We start from the raw sequence: 16,912 nt of genomic DNA, 5'->3' as shown, positions 1-16,912 counted from the left end.
CCATTGGCTGGCGCCGCCGAGGGTGGGGTCTCACGGAAGGGACAGCTCTCATTGGGTCTTTCCGAGAGGCGGAAATAGATGGCGCCAGAGTGGAGGAGGAAGCGCTTCGGCGCCATCTTGGGACGTCACGCCCCGCCGAGAGGCGTCGCTGTTGCGCAATGCGAAGGGCGGCGTGGGGTGGTGGTGGAGCGCGCTCTTAGCCAGGCGCTGATTTGCGAGGTGGGTGGGAGGGTGGCTTTATAGTCCAGGAAGGCCCAGTGAAGGGCGCGGGGGGCGGGGGGAAATAAACGCTGAAGCGAGGATCGGATTGTTGCAGTGGCTGCACTTGGCTGAAAGCTGCCCATTTAGGCATGACTCTTTCAGGCAATAAGATTTCCCTTCACTTTCCTAGGAACCTGGATGGGTTCGACCCGACGCATATTTAACTTAGAAATCCTACTCTGTTCCGCGAGATTTAACCCCAGCTCGTGTCCATAAACAGCAGGCTTGACTGTCATATTGGACTTTTATTTCGGGTTAGCAGCCCACATTGAAGGACGGTGGTTTCCAAACTACACAGGGAAGCCCATTCATAGGGAGACACAGTTTGATTCTGGATATCGGTGTAGATTTTTTTTTTTAAACTGAGGTTTATTGGTCTAACGGGACTTTGATCCTTAAAGGAATATATGACACTCACATTACACTAGATGCAATAACTCCACAAGTGGCCGCAATGGATTGCTCTGTAAAGAGTCCCAAATCCTTCCAGGGAAAGCTCGAGTGATACCAGGCGAAATTGAGCTCTATTGGCATTTCTCCATAGGATCAATTAGCCTGCAAGAATAAACAGTCTGTCTTCAGTGGGAGAGAAGTAAAAGCAGCCTGGCTACTCAAGAGGAAAAAAAAAAACCTTGTAAAGGGAGATAACTGTTAAGTGCCATTCTTGTCGGCTGGGTTTTGATAATTTCCTCCCTTCCTAGAAATGGACATGATTGGCTGCCTCGTCCAGAGACGTGCTGGAAGAGCCTGACTGCGGGATGGCCAATCAGGCCCTATGGATCCTTTCACAAAACCTGGCATGTGCGAGATAGCATCCAACTTGACTGTGAAGGAATACCGGTTTGGAAAGGATCAGGAAAAGGGAGACGGGGATGAGCGGCCCCTGGAGCTGGTGGTGCTGATTCCTGAGGTACCATTTTTATGATTATGGTTTGTCACGCAGTCAGCCAATATGCTCAGATTGGATTTGGTATGATCCACCTATCAGTTCTTATCTGCTGAATGAGAATCAGAGATTTCAATTTAAGAACCTTGGAAGATAATCTTTCTGGAAGATAAGATAAAGATATCGTTGCATTTCACAGAAATTGCTCTTGACTCATTTTGAAATACTTTATTTTTTTTCTAAGAACAGATGCTGCACTGAAAATTGGTTTAAGATAGTTTGATAGGCATTGTTTCTTTTGGTTTCCATCCTACAACTTTTCTAAAGTGAGTTCATGTTCCAGTGAGGTTTTGGTTTTTCAAACTAGTTTGATGAAGAGCTTAAATTTAAACTTAAATTGTTTATTTCTGCAAGTGAAATGGCAAATTTAAAAAGTTAAGGACTATTATATTTCAAATACAAATCTGACAACAGAAAGTTAGTATAGTACCCTATGTTTCTTCAACGTAAAGCTTTTAGAATGCAATGAGGCATATTTTCAAGTGATCATTTAGGGTTGCAGATTTATTTAGTAATATGTTACCAGAGTATTTCAAAGTTTTGATATAGTTAATTATACTGACCACTTCCCCGTGTTTATCACTGGTTAGTGATCTGATAAATCCTGAACTGATTCCAGGGCTTATCTTGATAACCTTTATTTGTGAATTACTGATCAACAAACCAGTGAATGAAGAATGTTTTCGTTTTGGTAATGGATATAACACTTTCTTAGATTTAAGAGTTTAAAAATTCTTAATGCTCAAATTTATTTTTGTTTACACAAGCATGTCATATTTCAGTGATACACCTAATTGAGTTAAATCTTCACATTTTGACATTTGACTTTTTTAACAAGATAGAAAATATGTGCCAGTTCGTGTGCAAGAAACAGTGCATCTATGTTGCTCTCTTAAATGCTTTATAATTTGACTTCCTGACTTTATAGATTAATCCCTGAATATAACAGATGTTTCTGTAATCATTGCTTTTTTTCTTTTGAAATTAGCTGTAAGTACAGTGGGGCAAAAAAGTATTTAGTCAGCCACCAATTGTGCAAGTTCTCCCACTTAAAAAGATGAGAGAGGCCTGCAATTGACATCATAGTAGACCTCAACTATGAGAGACAAAATGAGAAAACAAATCCAGACAATCACATTGTCTGATTTGGAAAGAATTTATTTGCAAATTATGATGGAAAATAAGTATTTGGTCAATATCAAAAGTTCATCTCAATACTTTGTTATATATCCTTTGTTGGCAATGACAGAGGTCAAACGTTTTCTGTAAGACTTCACAAGGTTGGCACACACTGTTGCTGGTATGTTGGCCCATTCCTCCATGCAGATCTCCTCTAGAGCAGTGATGTTTTGGGGCTGTCGCTGGGCAACACGGACTTTCAACTCCCTCCAAAGGTTTTCTATGGGGCTGAGATCTGGAGACTGGCTAGGCCACTCCAGGACCTTGAAATGCTTCTTACGAAGCCACTCCTTCGTTGCCTGGGCCGTGTGTTTGGGATCATTGTCATGCTGAAAGACCCAGCCTCGTTTCATCTTCAATGCCCTTGCTGATGGAAGGAGGTTTGCACTCAAAATCTCACAATACATGGCCCCATTCATTCTTTCCTGTACACGGATCAGTCGTCCTGGTCCCTTTGCAGAGAAACAGCCCCAAAGCATGATGTTGCCACCCCCATGCTTCACAGTAGGTATGGTGTTGTTTGGATACAACTCAGCATTCTCTCTCCTCCAAACACGATGAGTTGTGTTTCTACCAAACAGTTCTAATTTGGTTTCATCTGACCATATGACATTCTCCCAAACCTCTTCTGGATCATCCAAAAGCTCTCTAGCAAACTTCAGATGGGCCCGGACATGTACTGGCTTAAGCAGGGGGACACGTCTGGCACTGCAGGATCTGAGTCCCTGGTGGCGTAGTGTGTTACTGATGGTAGCCTTTGTTACATTGGTCCCAGCTCTCTGCAGGTCATTCACTAGGTCCCCCCATGTGGTTCTGGGATTTTTGTTCACCGTTCTTGTGATCAATTTGACCCCACGGGGTGAGATCTTGTGTGGAGCTCCAGATCGAGGGAGATTATCAGTGGTCTTGTATGTCTTCCATTTTCTAATTATTGCTCCCCCAGTTGATTTCTTCACACCAAGCTGCTTGTCTATTGCAGATTCAGTCTTCCCAGCCTGGTGCAGGTCTACAATTTTGTTTCTGGTGTGCTTCGACAGCTCTTTGGTCTTCCCCATAATGGAGTTTGGAGTGTGACTGTTTGAGGTTGTGGACAGGTGTCTTTATACTGATAACAAGTTCAAACAGGTGCCATTAATACAGGTAATGAGTGGAGGACAGAGGAGCCTCTTAAAGAAGTTACAGGTCTGTGAGAGTCAGAAATCTTGCTTGTTTGTAGGTGACCAAATACTTATTTTCCACCATAATTTGCAAATAAATTCTTTCCAAATGAGACAATGTGATTGTCTGGAGTTGTTTTCTCATTTTGTCTCTCATAGTTGAGGTCTACCTATGATGACAATTACAGGCCTCTCTCATCTTTTTAAGTGGGAGAACTTGCACAATTGGTGGCCGACTAAATACTTTTTTGCCCCACTGTACTGAGAGCAGAAAGCTTATCTCAGTAAATACATTTAAACTCATTATGTTGATCACTGCAATATGTCAGTTCCACAATTTGTATTAAAACAGGCATTCTTGTACATGTGTTATTCTCCCTAAGCTAAATCAAATCTATCATAAAGTAATATTCTGAACTGGTATCTGTGTTTGTAAGATTGAGTAAGATTAGGCAGAAAGATTTATTTATTTGATTCTAAGTAGAAGTGGTTAAGAAATTTAGTGTAAATTTTTTTACTTTGTCAATTGTTAGGCAATACACACACACAACAAACACAAAACAGTAACTTTGGTGTCCTTTTTGGGTGAATCTGTAACCATTCACTTAAGATTTGAAGGAGGAATTACATCTGTTTGCATTTTTTAATAGGCTCACATGTTGGATTTGATTTTATTTCATTGTACTTACATATGTACTGTAGCTGCATAGTCACAATTGAGCCTGAAGATTGATTACAAAATGCATGTATTCTAATGAATATTTTTCTTCTATAGATATCTAGTAGAAAATATACAGCATATTCATTATTACAAATATATTATGGGTGGATTTTAGCTTTCTCCTTGACCTGTGATTTGTATGCAGTTCTAGCACATTGTAGAACAGTATTAATAGAAGTATTTTATAAACTACTTAAAAGACTAAGAAAACAGGAAAAAGTTATATCTAATTTAAGTATCTTTAAAATTCCTTTAATGCTATCTTATTTTGCAATGCAAACTTTTTTTTAGGTTCTTGATCCTCAGTATGGTATGTATGTTTGGCCTTGCGCAGTGGTTTTGGCTGAGTATATCTGGTTTCATAGAAGACTTGTCTGTGGCAAAAGAATACTAGAGGTAAATGTCACATTATTTTCATTCAAATATCATGGAATTAGAGCTTTAAACAGGAAAGAAAAAAGTGGTAATCTTTGTTTAGCAACCACAAATGGGACTGGCAACGTGGTCAATAAGAAAAAGCAGCCACTAAGTGAAATTGCACTTCTACTTTCCTTTGTTTTACAGATCTATAAAGTTCCTAAATGCAAGAACTGGTCACAAAGTTATTGCTGTTGTAACAATGATTACTGTATGAGACAGTCACTTAATGAGGACCATCTGCAGTTGCAGTGGGAAATTGCACCAAATTTGTTATGAATTTGAACACTATTTTAAGCAAGCCAAAATTCTGCAAAAAGACCAGATAATTTTTGTGTGTGTTACAAATACTGAAGAAATCTCACAGAATATATTTTAGTCGTTTGTGGGTGTGCATATATAGGAAGTCCTCAATTTACACAACTGGGACCAACATTTCAGTCACTAAGCAAAGTGGTCATTAAGTGAGTCATTGCCTGACCAAACCTGATTTTACAACCATTTTTACAGCCATTGTTAAGCAAATCACCATGGTTAAGTGAATTATAGGGTTATTAAGCAAATATGGCTTCCTCCATTGATTTTGCTTGTCAGATCAGAAGTTGCAGATGTGTGACCACAGGACATTGCAACCGTTATGATCTTGTGACCAACAAAATGCTGCATCCTTCATAAATGCAAGCCAGTTGCTAACAGCTCAAAATGCTTGACTGTAGGGTAATGGAGTCACTTTTTTCCAATTCCTTCCCCTGGAGTACAACAGGGCAATGTATGGCAAAACAAGTAGACCCAGGACAGTTTCTTCCCCTTTACTCTCCCTTTTATTGGTATTATAATTATTATTACTCTTATTACTTTGCATGTAGAGTGCTTCTGTACTGGAGACAAATTTCTTGAGTGTCTAATCACACTTGGCCAAATGAGGTATTCCGTTCAATTAAACTCAACCATTGTAACTCCGAAACAGTGTTAAACAAATGGCTATTTGTGTGTATCACTGTAAGAGAAACAATATATCATCCTATACCTGTACATACCGTATATAAATATACAACTTTTATGTTTCAAAATAGGCATAATGAAGTGCAATCATATATATGTGTTCTGTGATTGGAATCGTTTTTAAGCAACTTCTTCAAACTAAATTGGACACAAATTACTTTCCAATGTAATTAAGGCATGAAGAATCCATTTCTGTTGTCCAGCTAGCACTTTCTATGGTAATGGGTATAAAGTTCAAAACATGGGAATCTGAAAATATTAAAATGTGCCTCACATTTGCAATTTCTCAGGTATTTTAGAACAGACCAAATGTTAAGTGGCTAGGGATTATTTATTTATACATTAAATTTGGCGTGTCCATCTCAACCATGGAGTTAATCCACTTCCACATTCCTCTCTGCTCAGATACCACTCATACCGATCCTAAATGGCTTGGATAGATTAAATCTAGGTATCAAATATGAATTTGCATTTTCTATCCCACATTTTTCTTTTGAATAAAGCAATTTGACACTTATTATTCACCAGCAGGCTATTAGTTATTTTTGGTTGTCTTTTACATTTTTTAAGAATGCAAACCTTTTGATAAAAATTATCAAAAATGAAGGTGAGCAGGGAATTTGAATGCATTCTATGAATGTGTTTTGTATCACAATTGCTGTCACAAATTAGGTTTTATTCTGTTCAGATTGGAGCAGGTGTGAGCCTACCTGGAATAGTGGCGGCAAAATGTGGAGCACAAGTAACATTATCAGATAATGCAGAGTTCTCTCGGTGTTTGGACAACTGCCGAAGAAGCTGCCAGATGAATAATCTCTCTGGGATATGTGTCATAGGACTTACCTGGGGTCACGTATCACCCTGTCTATTGACCTTAGCCCCAGTTGACCTTATTTTGGGAGCTGATGTATTTTTTGAACCAGAAGGCAAGTGGTCTCTTAATATTCATTTTTGGAACTATTCTAAGCATGTGAATAATGGCAATGAAAAAATTCTTTTTTGTAAACTCAAAACTTTGTAAATCCTTATTCCAACTACTAAACTAATGGGGAAACAAATTGCTTGGTTTTAGAGGGTATGCAATTTTAAAAGGATGAAAAGAATCTTTGTGCTGTTATAACTTCAGTTACTTTTTTATTCAAGGATTTACAGCATAAGTTATGTGTCCCATTACTACTGGTAAAATTTGACAAATGGGATAACTTGCAATTCAAATTTTAGGAAGCCAACTCTTGTGTACTCTGCTTTTTTAGCTATATAGTATGCGCATAGTACTTTCCTCAATTTATCCCACAATAGCCCATCTGGCTTTGATTTCCCAATGAGCCGCAGATGGGAGCTTCAATGAATTATTTCAAATACTTTAATTCAGCACTTTTACCATAACACCAAGCCAGTTTCTAAAGCCATAGAAAGATGGAGAATGCCATTTTATCATCTCCATCTATGCTGGAGTTAAGATGGTAAAAGTAAATAAATATCTGGCAGACATCAGGGTTAATCCCTTATTTTGATGATCAAGTTACTGGATAGATTTTTTAAAGTGTTTGTTTATGATGGTGCTTTCAGGTCCCTGTTGTAAAAGCTTTGTAATTAAAAAAAAAAACCTTGCCTCAAATATATAACATTTTCAAACTGACATGCATTTGAAAACGTGTTAGTTCAGGGTAATAGTGTTACAGGGTTGATAAGAAAGACTAACAAGTCAAATCACAGGACTGAAGAAATGTAAAAATATATAATTTAATTATTTCTAATCATAGCAAAATAAATGTTAACATTTGGGTTTTTTTAGACTTTGAAGATGTTGTAAGCACAGTGCACTGTTTAATGGAAAGGAATCCTCATGCCCAATTTTGGACTACTTACCAAGTCAGAAGGTATATAGTTAGTCTCATTCTCCCATTGATTTCATATTTATGTACTTTGGCACTAAAAGTAGCTCATTCAAAATGTCTCAAGTTGCTCACTATTAATTTTTAGGAATTTTCAGTTTCTGAGTGCTACTGGTAATCCAATCTTGTCCCAAAGCTTTTAAAATTTGCTTTTTCCCCCCAGTGCCAACTGGTCTATTGAAGGATTATTATACAAATGGGAGATGGAAAGCACATATGTGCCATTGCAGTCATTTGAAGCCAACAAGGAACAACTTGCAGGATCTTCTCTTCCAGGGATGCACACTATTCAAATGATGGTTATCAGTAAAAAAAAATAAAGGACTGAAAACTTAGAAACATTCCTAATGGATTTTAATGAAAATGTATCAATTGCTTATTTGATAGTTCCATATTACCTAACCACCATTGCATACAAATCAGTTTATTCTCAGCATTTTTTAAAAGTAATTTTATTCATTGTTCATGCCGACATGAATTCTGCTGCATGTTTCCTTTGAATTAAGGATATATACACATTTCACAGGAATACCAAAAATGTGACTTGAGCCTACAATGTTTTAAAAACAATTTGTTATCTAGGAGTTAAGTCCCATTAACTAGGACTTATAGGAATGAATTTGCTGGATGAATTTTACTTAAATTGCAAACTAATATGATCTGTCCTAGTCTAACAGACAAAACTGACTCAAACCATCAGTTTTAAAAAAAAACCTGAACACCAAAAAAGTGTTGCTTTTATTAAACTACAGACACAGTGGTTATAATACAGAATGTTTTTAAGAGATACTCCAAATCAGTACTTAAAAGGAATGAATCAAATGCTTTAACATTACATTTTCATATGCAAGTTCACATATGTAGATGGTCTAATTTACCATTCTGGAAAAATAAGGTGTGTATATCACCAGCTAGATGTGCTCACTGTATGCTCCATTATTTTAATGCAAGGCCCGGGTGACTGGAAGTGCAGTTGTCAGGCAATTACAATTAACTGGACAGCCATTTGTTTCTGCACGACAAGGCATCTTTACAGGAGCAATCAGGAGAAAACAGGAAACAGCCAAGCACTCTGCACTGCAACACGCCACCTTAACAGCTAACCAGCATTACTCAACTGCTACACAACTGCGCCTAGTGCACAAAAATACATAAGAGAAGAGATTAGAATTTTGTCTGATAAAAACAAATCTTTCAAATTAATTTGTCAGCTGTAAAGTTTAATGTTTGACTTGAAGTATTTGCATATGTGCTTGAATTTTAAAAATTCAAAATTGGGAGAACAAAGGCAAGAATTGAACATCTGGACAGCATAAAGCTTTTCAGCATACTATAGCTGCATATTTAATATTAAACTTGAGGCTGCATGTTAATTATCAGTTTAATTTGCAAACAAGTCAGCACTATATGAACAAAAATGAAGTTTTTACCTCAAATATCCAAGCCAATAATGATATCTGTAGTCGTTCACATCACTAAATTACAAGAAATTTGAATAATAGCAACAAAATGGCACATAAAAGTAAAAGTCTGCCATTTGAGGCTCAAAAACATAAAGTAAAAAGTTAGACAAAGTGTTACAAAATAACCTTTTCAACAGCCTGTTGCTTGTGCAGGAGTCTCCAAAGGACTGGCAATTCAGATGATCATTTCTCCTCCAAAGGCATCCTTTTATGTAGATTTCTCATTCATTTTCAGTATCTAAATTTGAAAAAGATAATGCTTAGGGGATTCCTTGTATGCATTCTATTATTTATGGATACTTTTAAATACCTACTTGTATTGACGTTTTAAACATGTTTCCAAGCAAGTACAATATCTCCCTCCCACTATTGCATTGATACCAATGTAGCCATGAGTGTTTTGGAAAATTTGTCAGATCGCTGCACTAACCACATCACATGTTGTTTATCAACAACCACCCCTAATCCAAATCCAACCTTGTTAATTATGCTTTTATCCTTATTCAAAGCCTTGATGTGTTATTAGTCATTATCCTTAACAGTTCTAGGCCCCCTTCATTTGAAAAAAACAGGACTAAACAATTTGAGGGAGGTTAAAGACACACTATCCATTTTCCCACCCAGCATATTCTTATAAATCCACAATTGCACCAAGGACACTGGTTTCCAGCAACTTCTAATTTCACTTCTAAAAGTGTTTGCTGCTCTTGAGAACTGTATCCATAGAACAGATTTTTAACAGGATAGTGTATCTTTAACATTTAAAGACAAACCTGCTCCAATACACGCCCACAGAAACTGGTCCCTGGAGGATCAGCCAAATCAGTTAAAATCTGCAATACTGGCCAATATTCTTTAAGCAAACAGGAGACCGCAGCTTTAAAGGGGAAAATGCAGATGTTGGATAAGAACAGTAAGAAAATAGTCAATTCAGAAATAGGTTGCGTCTCAAACAATAGATATTAAAAAGCAAGCTATTAATTGCAACAAAACATGAAGATGCCTTTTATTAGCTGGTAAATTAAAACACTCTTTTCAGAAATGAACATGCCCCATTTTCTTACTCCAGAATGTTTAAGATCCCAGGGCCTACTAATTTCCTACAATAAAGCATGCAAGTTGAGGAGAATACCTGATACTTTACCGTTCTTAAGATGACACAGCACCTTCTTCTTCAGGAGATTTAGGAGGGCTCTTAGAACGGGATCTCGATTTCGATTCCCTCTTCGAGATAGGTGGAGGGCTTCTGGATTTGGACCTGGATCTTGATCGGGAACGCGATCTGGACACCGACGAAGACTTGGACTTCGACCTCCTGGCCGATCTGGACTTCGAAGTGGAACGAGAGCGGGATCGCGTGCGGGACCTCGATTTGGAACGGCTGTAGCGCGATCTGCTACGAGATCGGGATCGGCTCCTGCTTCGGGATCGGCTGCGACGCCTCCTCCTGGGACTAGGTGGAAAAGAAAAGAGACGGGCGGTTGGAAAGCATCCAGGAAGCCGAGCACTCTCTTTCGGGAGTTCGCTCACAGAGCCAACGGCTGAGAGGCCACCCGCCGCCCATTCAGGATCACGTGGCTCTCCCTTTCCCGCCGACCTCCCCCCTCCCCTTCAACTAGTACGCTAACGCATTAGCCCGGGCCTTTTTACGACTCTCCCTTATGCCACAGATCCCTCGTTTGAATACGTTTTTAGGAAAAACTGGCCTTTCTTTTGCCCGATGGGCCTTCTTCCCCGCCAATCTCACCTTCTGCTGCGACGTCCATAACCGCCGCTTCCGTACCGGCGCGGAGGGGGGCCACGTCGGCTGTGGTGCGAATCCGGAGGTCGGCCGTAACGGGCCATCTGGACCCGCAATTCGCGGCCATCAAGCACGGCTCCATCCATGGCGTCCATTGCGTCCTCCGCGTCGCGCTTGTCGTGGAAACGCACGAAAGCGAATCCGCGACTCTCCTTGGTGTAGCGATCGCGGGGAATGTAGACATCCCCCACGCGGCCGTACTTCTCGAAGACGCGGCGGAGTGTGTCCGGAGAAGTACGGTATGTCAAGTTGTCCACCTTCAGGGAGGTCATGCCTTCTACGTCCGGCGGCGGGCGCCCGTAACTCATGGTAGTGGGCGCAAAAAGACGGAAAGAACCGGAGCGGCCAAACTATCCCTAAAAATTATAGAGACGGTTGCCGTGTTGCTCGCGTTACTACAGCCTGGCCGTCGAGACAACAGCGAGGCGTGCGGACCAGAGCTCACTCGCAAGCCACCATCTCCGACCGCTGCCACGAGCAAGTGAACGAGGTGCCGCCCTTCCTCAAGTATTTAAGCGCCACAAAATGGCCGCCGGTGGCCCGGAAGCAGTTCTCGATTCTACCCGCGCCCCTCCGTTGTACCCTAAGTCATTCGAATTTAAATTCGATTTTTGTTGCTCCAAAGGGAAAAGGCGATATTAAAAGGCATTAATGAGGGCAACTGACATCCACCCAAACAGAAAAAGGGAAAAATAAACTCTTTATCGACTGCGAAAGCTCATCTGCCCGTTAGTGCGGAAACCCGGAAGCGATTGTTTAGGCTTTTCACGCGGAAGGCTACAGAGTGTTAATTCCCATTCCAAATAACAATTCTTGGAAAAGGTATAACCGCCTTCGCTCGTTATAATTTAGTCGGCCTGTCGATTTTAACAAATCGTTAAGTGTTTGTCGTCATATACGCTTGGTAAAAGACAAGAAGTTAGTCTTTAAAATGGCGGCCAAGAGTGCGAGGAAGCTGACTAATAATACGCGGGAGCGCGCACGTAGCGTGCCACAGGAGCGTGCGAAAGGAAACGAGCGAAGATGGAAGCGCGAGACCAAGGGGGGGGGGGGGTGACTGAGAGGAACGGGTTGAGGGTGCTTTCTTTGCTCTGCCTTCGCGCCTGAATGAGGGCCGGGTCGGCGGAGGGAGAGGGGGACCCTGTCTTTTCAAGGGCGGAGTAGTTAGTGGATGCTCTTGCAGTTTGGGGCAGCGATTCTGACTGTTGAAGGATATTAGGCGTAGGAAAATGAAACAATAACCACAGTTGTAGTAGCACCACGTTAAGATTTTCAAAGCCCATTATCAGGCCTAGCTATCAGCCACCCTCTGGGTAGGGAAACTTATTTAAAACGAGAGAAAAAAAGGACATTGTATTGTATAGTATTTTGCACTACTACAAGAATAGTACGTACTATGCAATGTTTTTTGAGGTAAAAAAAGATAGCAAGCTGACTGTCTTTGCTTTCCAGGTGAGACACAAAACAGTTTGCCTTTCTAGGTGGTTTTCCCCCAAAAAACAATTGTCTCGTTTAAATCCCAAGGTGGGTTGGTCCCCCCCCCCCAAGACTTGCTGGTGTGGGCCAACTTACTCTAACAAGAAATCTCAGAAGCTGAAGCCTGAGCTTTTATTCTACCTTCAGCCTGGGAGATAGTTTCTCCTCCTGTCCTTTGCTGTGGGGCATTAGGAACACAAATGGCCTTTTTTACCCCTTTTTTGAACCAATGGTCCTGTCTATCCAAAATGTGAATTTTGCTGTCTTGGAAAGAGTGACTGTCTTTCAAATGCAGATGGACTGCTGAATCTTGTCCTGATCTCCATCTGCATTTGAGAGACAAAGGTCACCACCATCAAACTACTATTACTACATGGAATTATGGTAGCACACAAGCCAACTAAAGCCCTTCAAAACACCCAAAGCAAACCAAATAACTCAGCAACCCCAGAGGAAAAAAAAGTCATTTACAACATACAATGTAATGACTGAAACAACTGCTATGTAGGACAAACAGGCAGAAGACTGGCAGAACTCATCCATGAACACCAACTGGTAGAAGACATGATGAAAACTCTTTAATTTCACAACATATAGGCAGACTTAACCATAGTTTCAATTGGGAAAATGTGACCATCCTAGACCAAACTATGTCCAAAAATGCCAGGGAAATTCTAGAAGCCTGGCAGTCTGACAAATTAGCCATTAATAAGCACATAGACATTAACACATCAACAACAGACTGCAGAAGAGACAAGCAATTAGTCAAAAAGACATTGTCATCAACATTTTTGTGGGAGATATAATTTTATTTGAACCAATGTTTAGTTCAGAAGTTGATAATAAAGTAATTTCTACCCTGTTTTCCCCAAAAAGCCTGGATAGCTCAACAGACAGAGCTCTGTAATTTAACACCAGCTGTCTGCAATTAAAGTAAGATCGAATCCCGCCAGGCTCAAGGTTGACTCAGCCTTCCATCCTTTCTAAGGTAGGTAAATTGAGGACCCAGTTTGTGGGGGCAATAAGCTGACTTTGTATAAATATACAAAAGTATGAAGGCTATTGCTTAATGCATTGTAAGCTGCCCTGAGTCTCCGGAGAAGGGCGGCATATAAATCAAATTAAAAAAAAAAAAAGACATCCCCTGATAATAAGCCCAATCGGGCTTTTGAGCGCATGCCAATAAGGCCAAGCACTTATTTCAGGGTTCAAAAAAATATAAGACAGGGTCTTATTTTCGGGGAAACAAGGTAATTCAATGGGAGAATACAGCAATAGTGCACATTATCCAAGCAACTAAACATGAAAAATTTATAGTTCATCATATAGAAAGTAAACGAGGAGCCAAAAGTCTGTGTTTATTTTCTTGAAAATACCTCATACTATGTTCAGTGTAGCTTTTTAAATACGTATTTCAGAATTCTAAAATTAGTAGGAAATACTCATAATGCTGGGAAAGCTGCCTTTATTTTGATTTTAGTGTACAGCACTGTCTAGTAAATTTTGAATGCCAACCTAAAAATATAGGTGTAGGTGTTATCTTACTTACATTGTTAGTGTTAACTAACTACAGGTAGTCCTTGATCTATGACCACGACAGAGCCCAGATTTTCCATGGTAGGTCATGACGGTTTTAAGTTGACCGGCCCTGATTTTATGACTTTATGGCAGTCATTAAATGAATTCTTAAATGAATTTAGTGGTTTTTAAGTGAATCCATGTATTCCTATGAATGTTTTTTTTTTTGCCAGAAACTGACTAAAAAACTGAAAACTGGCAAAAAAGTTATAATTGTGGTCACAAGACTATAGAATGCTGCAACATTGTAAATGTGAGCTGGTTTATTTATTTATATTTTCTATTTCTTACTCTCCCATCTCCCTTAGAGGTTGCCAATTACCCAAATGTACTTGTGACCATGAGTATGTACATGTGCAGCCATCAGAACTCTGGAACTAGATTGTAAGTAAGTTTTTTTTGGGGTGGTGGTGTCGTAATTTAGAATAGTTGCTAAGTGTCAGGCCCTAGCCCAAAGAGGATACCACGAGATACAATAAAGTCCAATACTTTATTTGCTTATATCTAGTGGAAAGAATCTTGCCATTTAAAGCTATAACTTTTAATCTATTATATATATTACGAGAGATTCTAGGGTGTGGATATCCTGAACCTCTCCCCCTCTCCCCCATTCCAGCTCAGAACTCTGCAGTTTGTTCATCTGGGCCTCTTCTCTGGGAAAGAGCCTTGATGGCGTAGCAGACTAAAGTGCTGTTAAATAGCACTAGCTGCCTGCAATTACTGCAAGTTCAAATTTCACCAGGCTCAAGGTTGACTCAGCCTTCCATCTTTTTGAGGTAGGTAAAATGAGGACCCGGATTGTGGGGGCAATAAGCTGACTTTGTATAAAAAAGAACACCGCTTGGGGGGGGCGAAAGCCCTACTAAGCAGGTATATACAAAAGTATGATGGCTATTGCTTAACGCATTGTAAGCCGCCCTGAGTCTCCGGAGAAGGGCGGCATATAAATCGAACCAATAAATAAATAAAGCTCTGTGCTGCCAACCCCCCCTCCCCCCGGTTTCTCCATTCAATATTGAATCTAGCATTTGGATGTGAAAATTAGATGAGGGAAACCACAAATGCATTAATATAATTGGATTTAGTTCTCATGAGGTTTACCTTATATACTACAATTATATATTTATCTAGGGTGTTACCTTTTTTCTTGAACTGCATTACACATTTTAATGACTATGATAGAAACATTTTGATTTGGAGGGTTACATTCATTATTATATATTTTTGGTTATTTATAATAAAACAATTTGTCCTCATAGATACAGGTAGCAAGTGCTATCATAAATAATAATGAGGTTTAGAGCCCATTGAATTAAGTGGGACTTATTGCTTAGCGCATTGTAAGCCGCCCTGAGTCTCCGGAGAAGGGCGGCATATAAATCAAATTAAAAAAAAAAGAAGAAGTATTAATTTGTGATGTACTCCTTTCAGACAAGTTTAGGTTCAGTAACGATTCAAATCAATTCAAAATTTTCCCTTTATCATATATCAGATTATTCAGAATTAGATTTTCTCAAAATTTCCTGGCAAATGAGAAAAACAAAATGTACATTATTATCTAAAAGATATTTTGTTCAGACATCACTGAATTTTTATTCTATAGCATTGTTTAGAAATGCTTTCTTTTCCTTAGTGTATAGCTCTTTGAACTGCATTTCCCAGAATTCATGAGTGCTTTTTTTTTTTGCTCATTTGATCAGCTGACTTGATTTGTAAACTGTTCTTTATTTCCTGTCTGGCATGAATGGAAATAATCTCCGTAGCTGTTCCTTTTATCAGATAATTGGTGTCCAAGTCAAAATCTGATTCCATGATATAGTAAGTAAGTGAAGATCTGGGTCAGAATGTGTCTTCTTTGCTTCTTTGCATCTGCTGCTGTTCTGCATTTGAAAGGTAGAGACTCTTGTTATTTTTTTCATTTCTGTTTGCTGGTATTTTCTTCATACTTTGTTTTTCAGAAAACAGCTGAATTCAGTAATGCAGAGTTTGTGTTTTCTGTTCCTTTCTCAGAAACTTAAAAAAAGGAAGAAACTTGAAAGACAGATGTTAACCTACATTTTAGTCTGACAACATTCTGATAAAACACAAGATGAATTCTGAATTAAAAAAACAGTTGAACATCATTGTTTTAGGAATAGCATTCATGTTTATGTTCACTGCTTTCCAAACATGTGGAAATATAGCGGTAAGAGCAAATGTTTCTTTTCTCTATGTGCATTGATTAGCTTCTTGATGAAACAGAAATAGATATTTCAGAATGTAATATTGTCTCGATGTTTGCAGCCCTTTTCTTGCCTTTCCTGTTATCTTTTATTATAAGTATGGAATTTCCTGATTGCTCAAAAAGCATAATTTTAAAAATGGAATCCTCTTTACCTTGTGCTGGGAGAAATGATTATTCAGACTCCCTGGAAGATCCTTCTTTCTTAGCTTACTTCTAAAACATGTCATGATCAGCAACCACCAGTCATGTTAAGCCCCCTGACACACCCAGCTAAAGTCTCCATCTAGAGACTTTAGTCATTTTGCCAAGGTCTTCACCATTTAGTCTAGCTCTAGAAAAATAAAAAAAAGTGCTTGTGATCATCCAACTTTTAGCCCAGAGATTCAGATCTTATGCCAATCCTGAAACACAGGAGTTCATTGTACAGTCTTTCATATAGGGTAACTTTTAATGAGAACTTATCTTATTAAAATAATGAACCCATATCTCTAGACATAAAATTTTATTAGGAAAAGGGGAACAACGAGCAAATGTAATTGGAAAGAGAATACCTCCTGCTTAGATGTATTTAGGCAACCCTCTGTTCTTCTTCTTTTCCTTTTTGTCTTGAGCAATATGGAAGATAAGGCCAGCCTTGGCTTTGCACAGTCCAACTAAATGTGCCGTCTCTGATGTCCTGGGTCTAGTCAATAAATCAGAACGTTATTTAGAAGCTTCTTTTTGACTCTAATGATGGAATGATAGAGGTGTTGTCTAGTTTTACCATTGTATAAAAATATTTTAGGTAAGAAC

The 16,912-nt window shown here is 39.2% G+C and overlaps 2 protein-coding genes across 8 annotated transcripts; one reads left to right on the top strand and one right to left on the bottom strand.

Moving 5' to 3' along the window:
* Positions 1-138: 138 nt before the first annotated feature.
* METTL23 (methyltransferase 23, arginine) lies at positions 139-7,919 on the top strand. 3 transcript variants are annotated; one of them, XM_070937519.1, is made up of 6 exons: positions 139-219; positions 963-1,171; positions 4,556-4,660; positions 6,372-6,609; positions 7,479-7,563; positions 7,742-7,919. In XM_070937519.1, exons 2-6 carry the CDS (start codon positions 1,037-1,039, stop codon positions 7,896-7,898), a joined length of 720 nt encoding a protein of 239 aa, XP_070793620.1. In that variant the 5' UTR covers positions 139-219; positions 963-1,036; the 3' UTR covers positions 7,899-7,919. The 3 variants fall into 3 exon arrangements, with proteins under 3 accessions (XP_070793620.1, XP_070793621.1, XP_070793622.1); XM_070937520.1 differs by lacking the exon at positions 139-219 and adding an exon at positions 277-348; XM_070937521.1 differs by lacking the exon at positions 139-219 and adding an exon at positions 278-363.
* Positions 7,916-11,319, bottom strand: SRSF2 (serine and arginine rich splicing factor 2). 5 transcript variants are annotated; one of them, XR_011600014.1, is made up of 4 exons: positions 10,789-11,319; positions 10,174-10,494; positions 9,815-9,918; positions 7,916-9,279 (listed from the first exon to the last, which is right to left on the bottom strand). XR_011600014.1 is itself a non-coding variant. In XM_070937523.1 (3 exons), exons 1-2 carry the CDS (start codon positions 11,148-11,150, stop codon positions 10,191-10,193), a joined length of 666 nt encoding a protein of 221 aa, XP_070793624.1. In that variant the 5' UTR covers positions 11,151-11,319; the 3' UTR covers positions 7,916-9,279; positions 10,174-10,190. The 5 variants fall into 5 exon arrangements, 2 of the variants coding, with proteins under 2 accessions (XP_070793624.1, XP_070793623.1); XR_011600015.1 differs by having other exon boundaries at positions 10,186-10,494; XR_011600016.1 differs by lacking the exon at positions 9,815-9,918 and having other exon boundaries at positions 7,916-8,712; positions 9,168-9,279; positions 10,186-10,494.
* Positions 11,320-16,912: the final 5,593 nt, after the last annotated feature.

Source organism: Pituophis catenifer, unplaced genomic scaffold, assembly GCF_029215685.1.
Source record: "Pituophis catenifer annectens isolate HBS135680 unplaced genomic scaffold, rPitCat1.0.hap2 SCAF_2, whole genome shotgun sequence".
NCBI classification, from domain to species: Eukaryota; Metazoa; Chordata; class Lepidosauria; order Squamata; family Colubridae; genus Pituophis; species Pituophis catenifer.
This window is presented reverse-complemented; position numbering and strand designations above follow the sequence as displayed.

What these genes read in the sequence shown, in the direction of transcription:
- SRSF2 (XM_070937523.1), bottom strand. Translation starts at nt 11,150, where the DNA reads ATGAGTTACGGGCGCCCGCCGCCGGACGTAGAAGGCATGACCTCCCTG. An exon ending in TATGGACGTCGCAGCAGAAG is followed by an intron (nt 10,495 to 10,788) that starts GTGAGATTGGCG and finishes TTTTCCACCTAG; the next exon opens with TCCCAGGAGGAGGCGTCGCA.
- METTL23 (XM_070937519.1), top strand. Translation starts at nt 1,037, where the DNA reads ATGGATCCTTTCACAAAACCTGGCATGTGCGAGATAGCATCCAACTTG. An exon ending in TGGTGGTGCTGATTCCTGAG is followed by an intron (nt 1,172 to 4,555) that starts GTACCATTTTTA and finishes ACTTTTTTTTAG; the next exon opens with GTTCTTGATCCTCAGTATGG. An exon ending in TGTATTTTTTGAACCAGAAG is followed by an intron (nt 6,610 to 7,478) that starts GCAAGTGGTCTC and finishes GGGTTTTTTTAG; the next exon opens with ACTTTGAAGATGTTGTAAGC.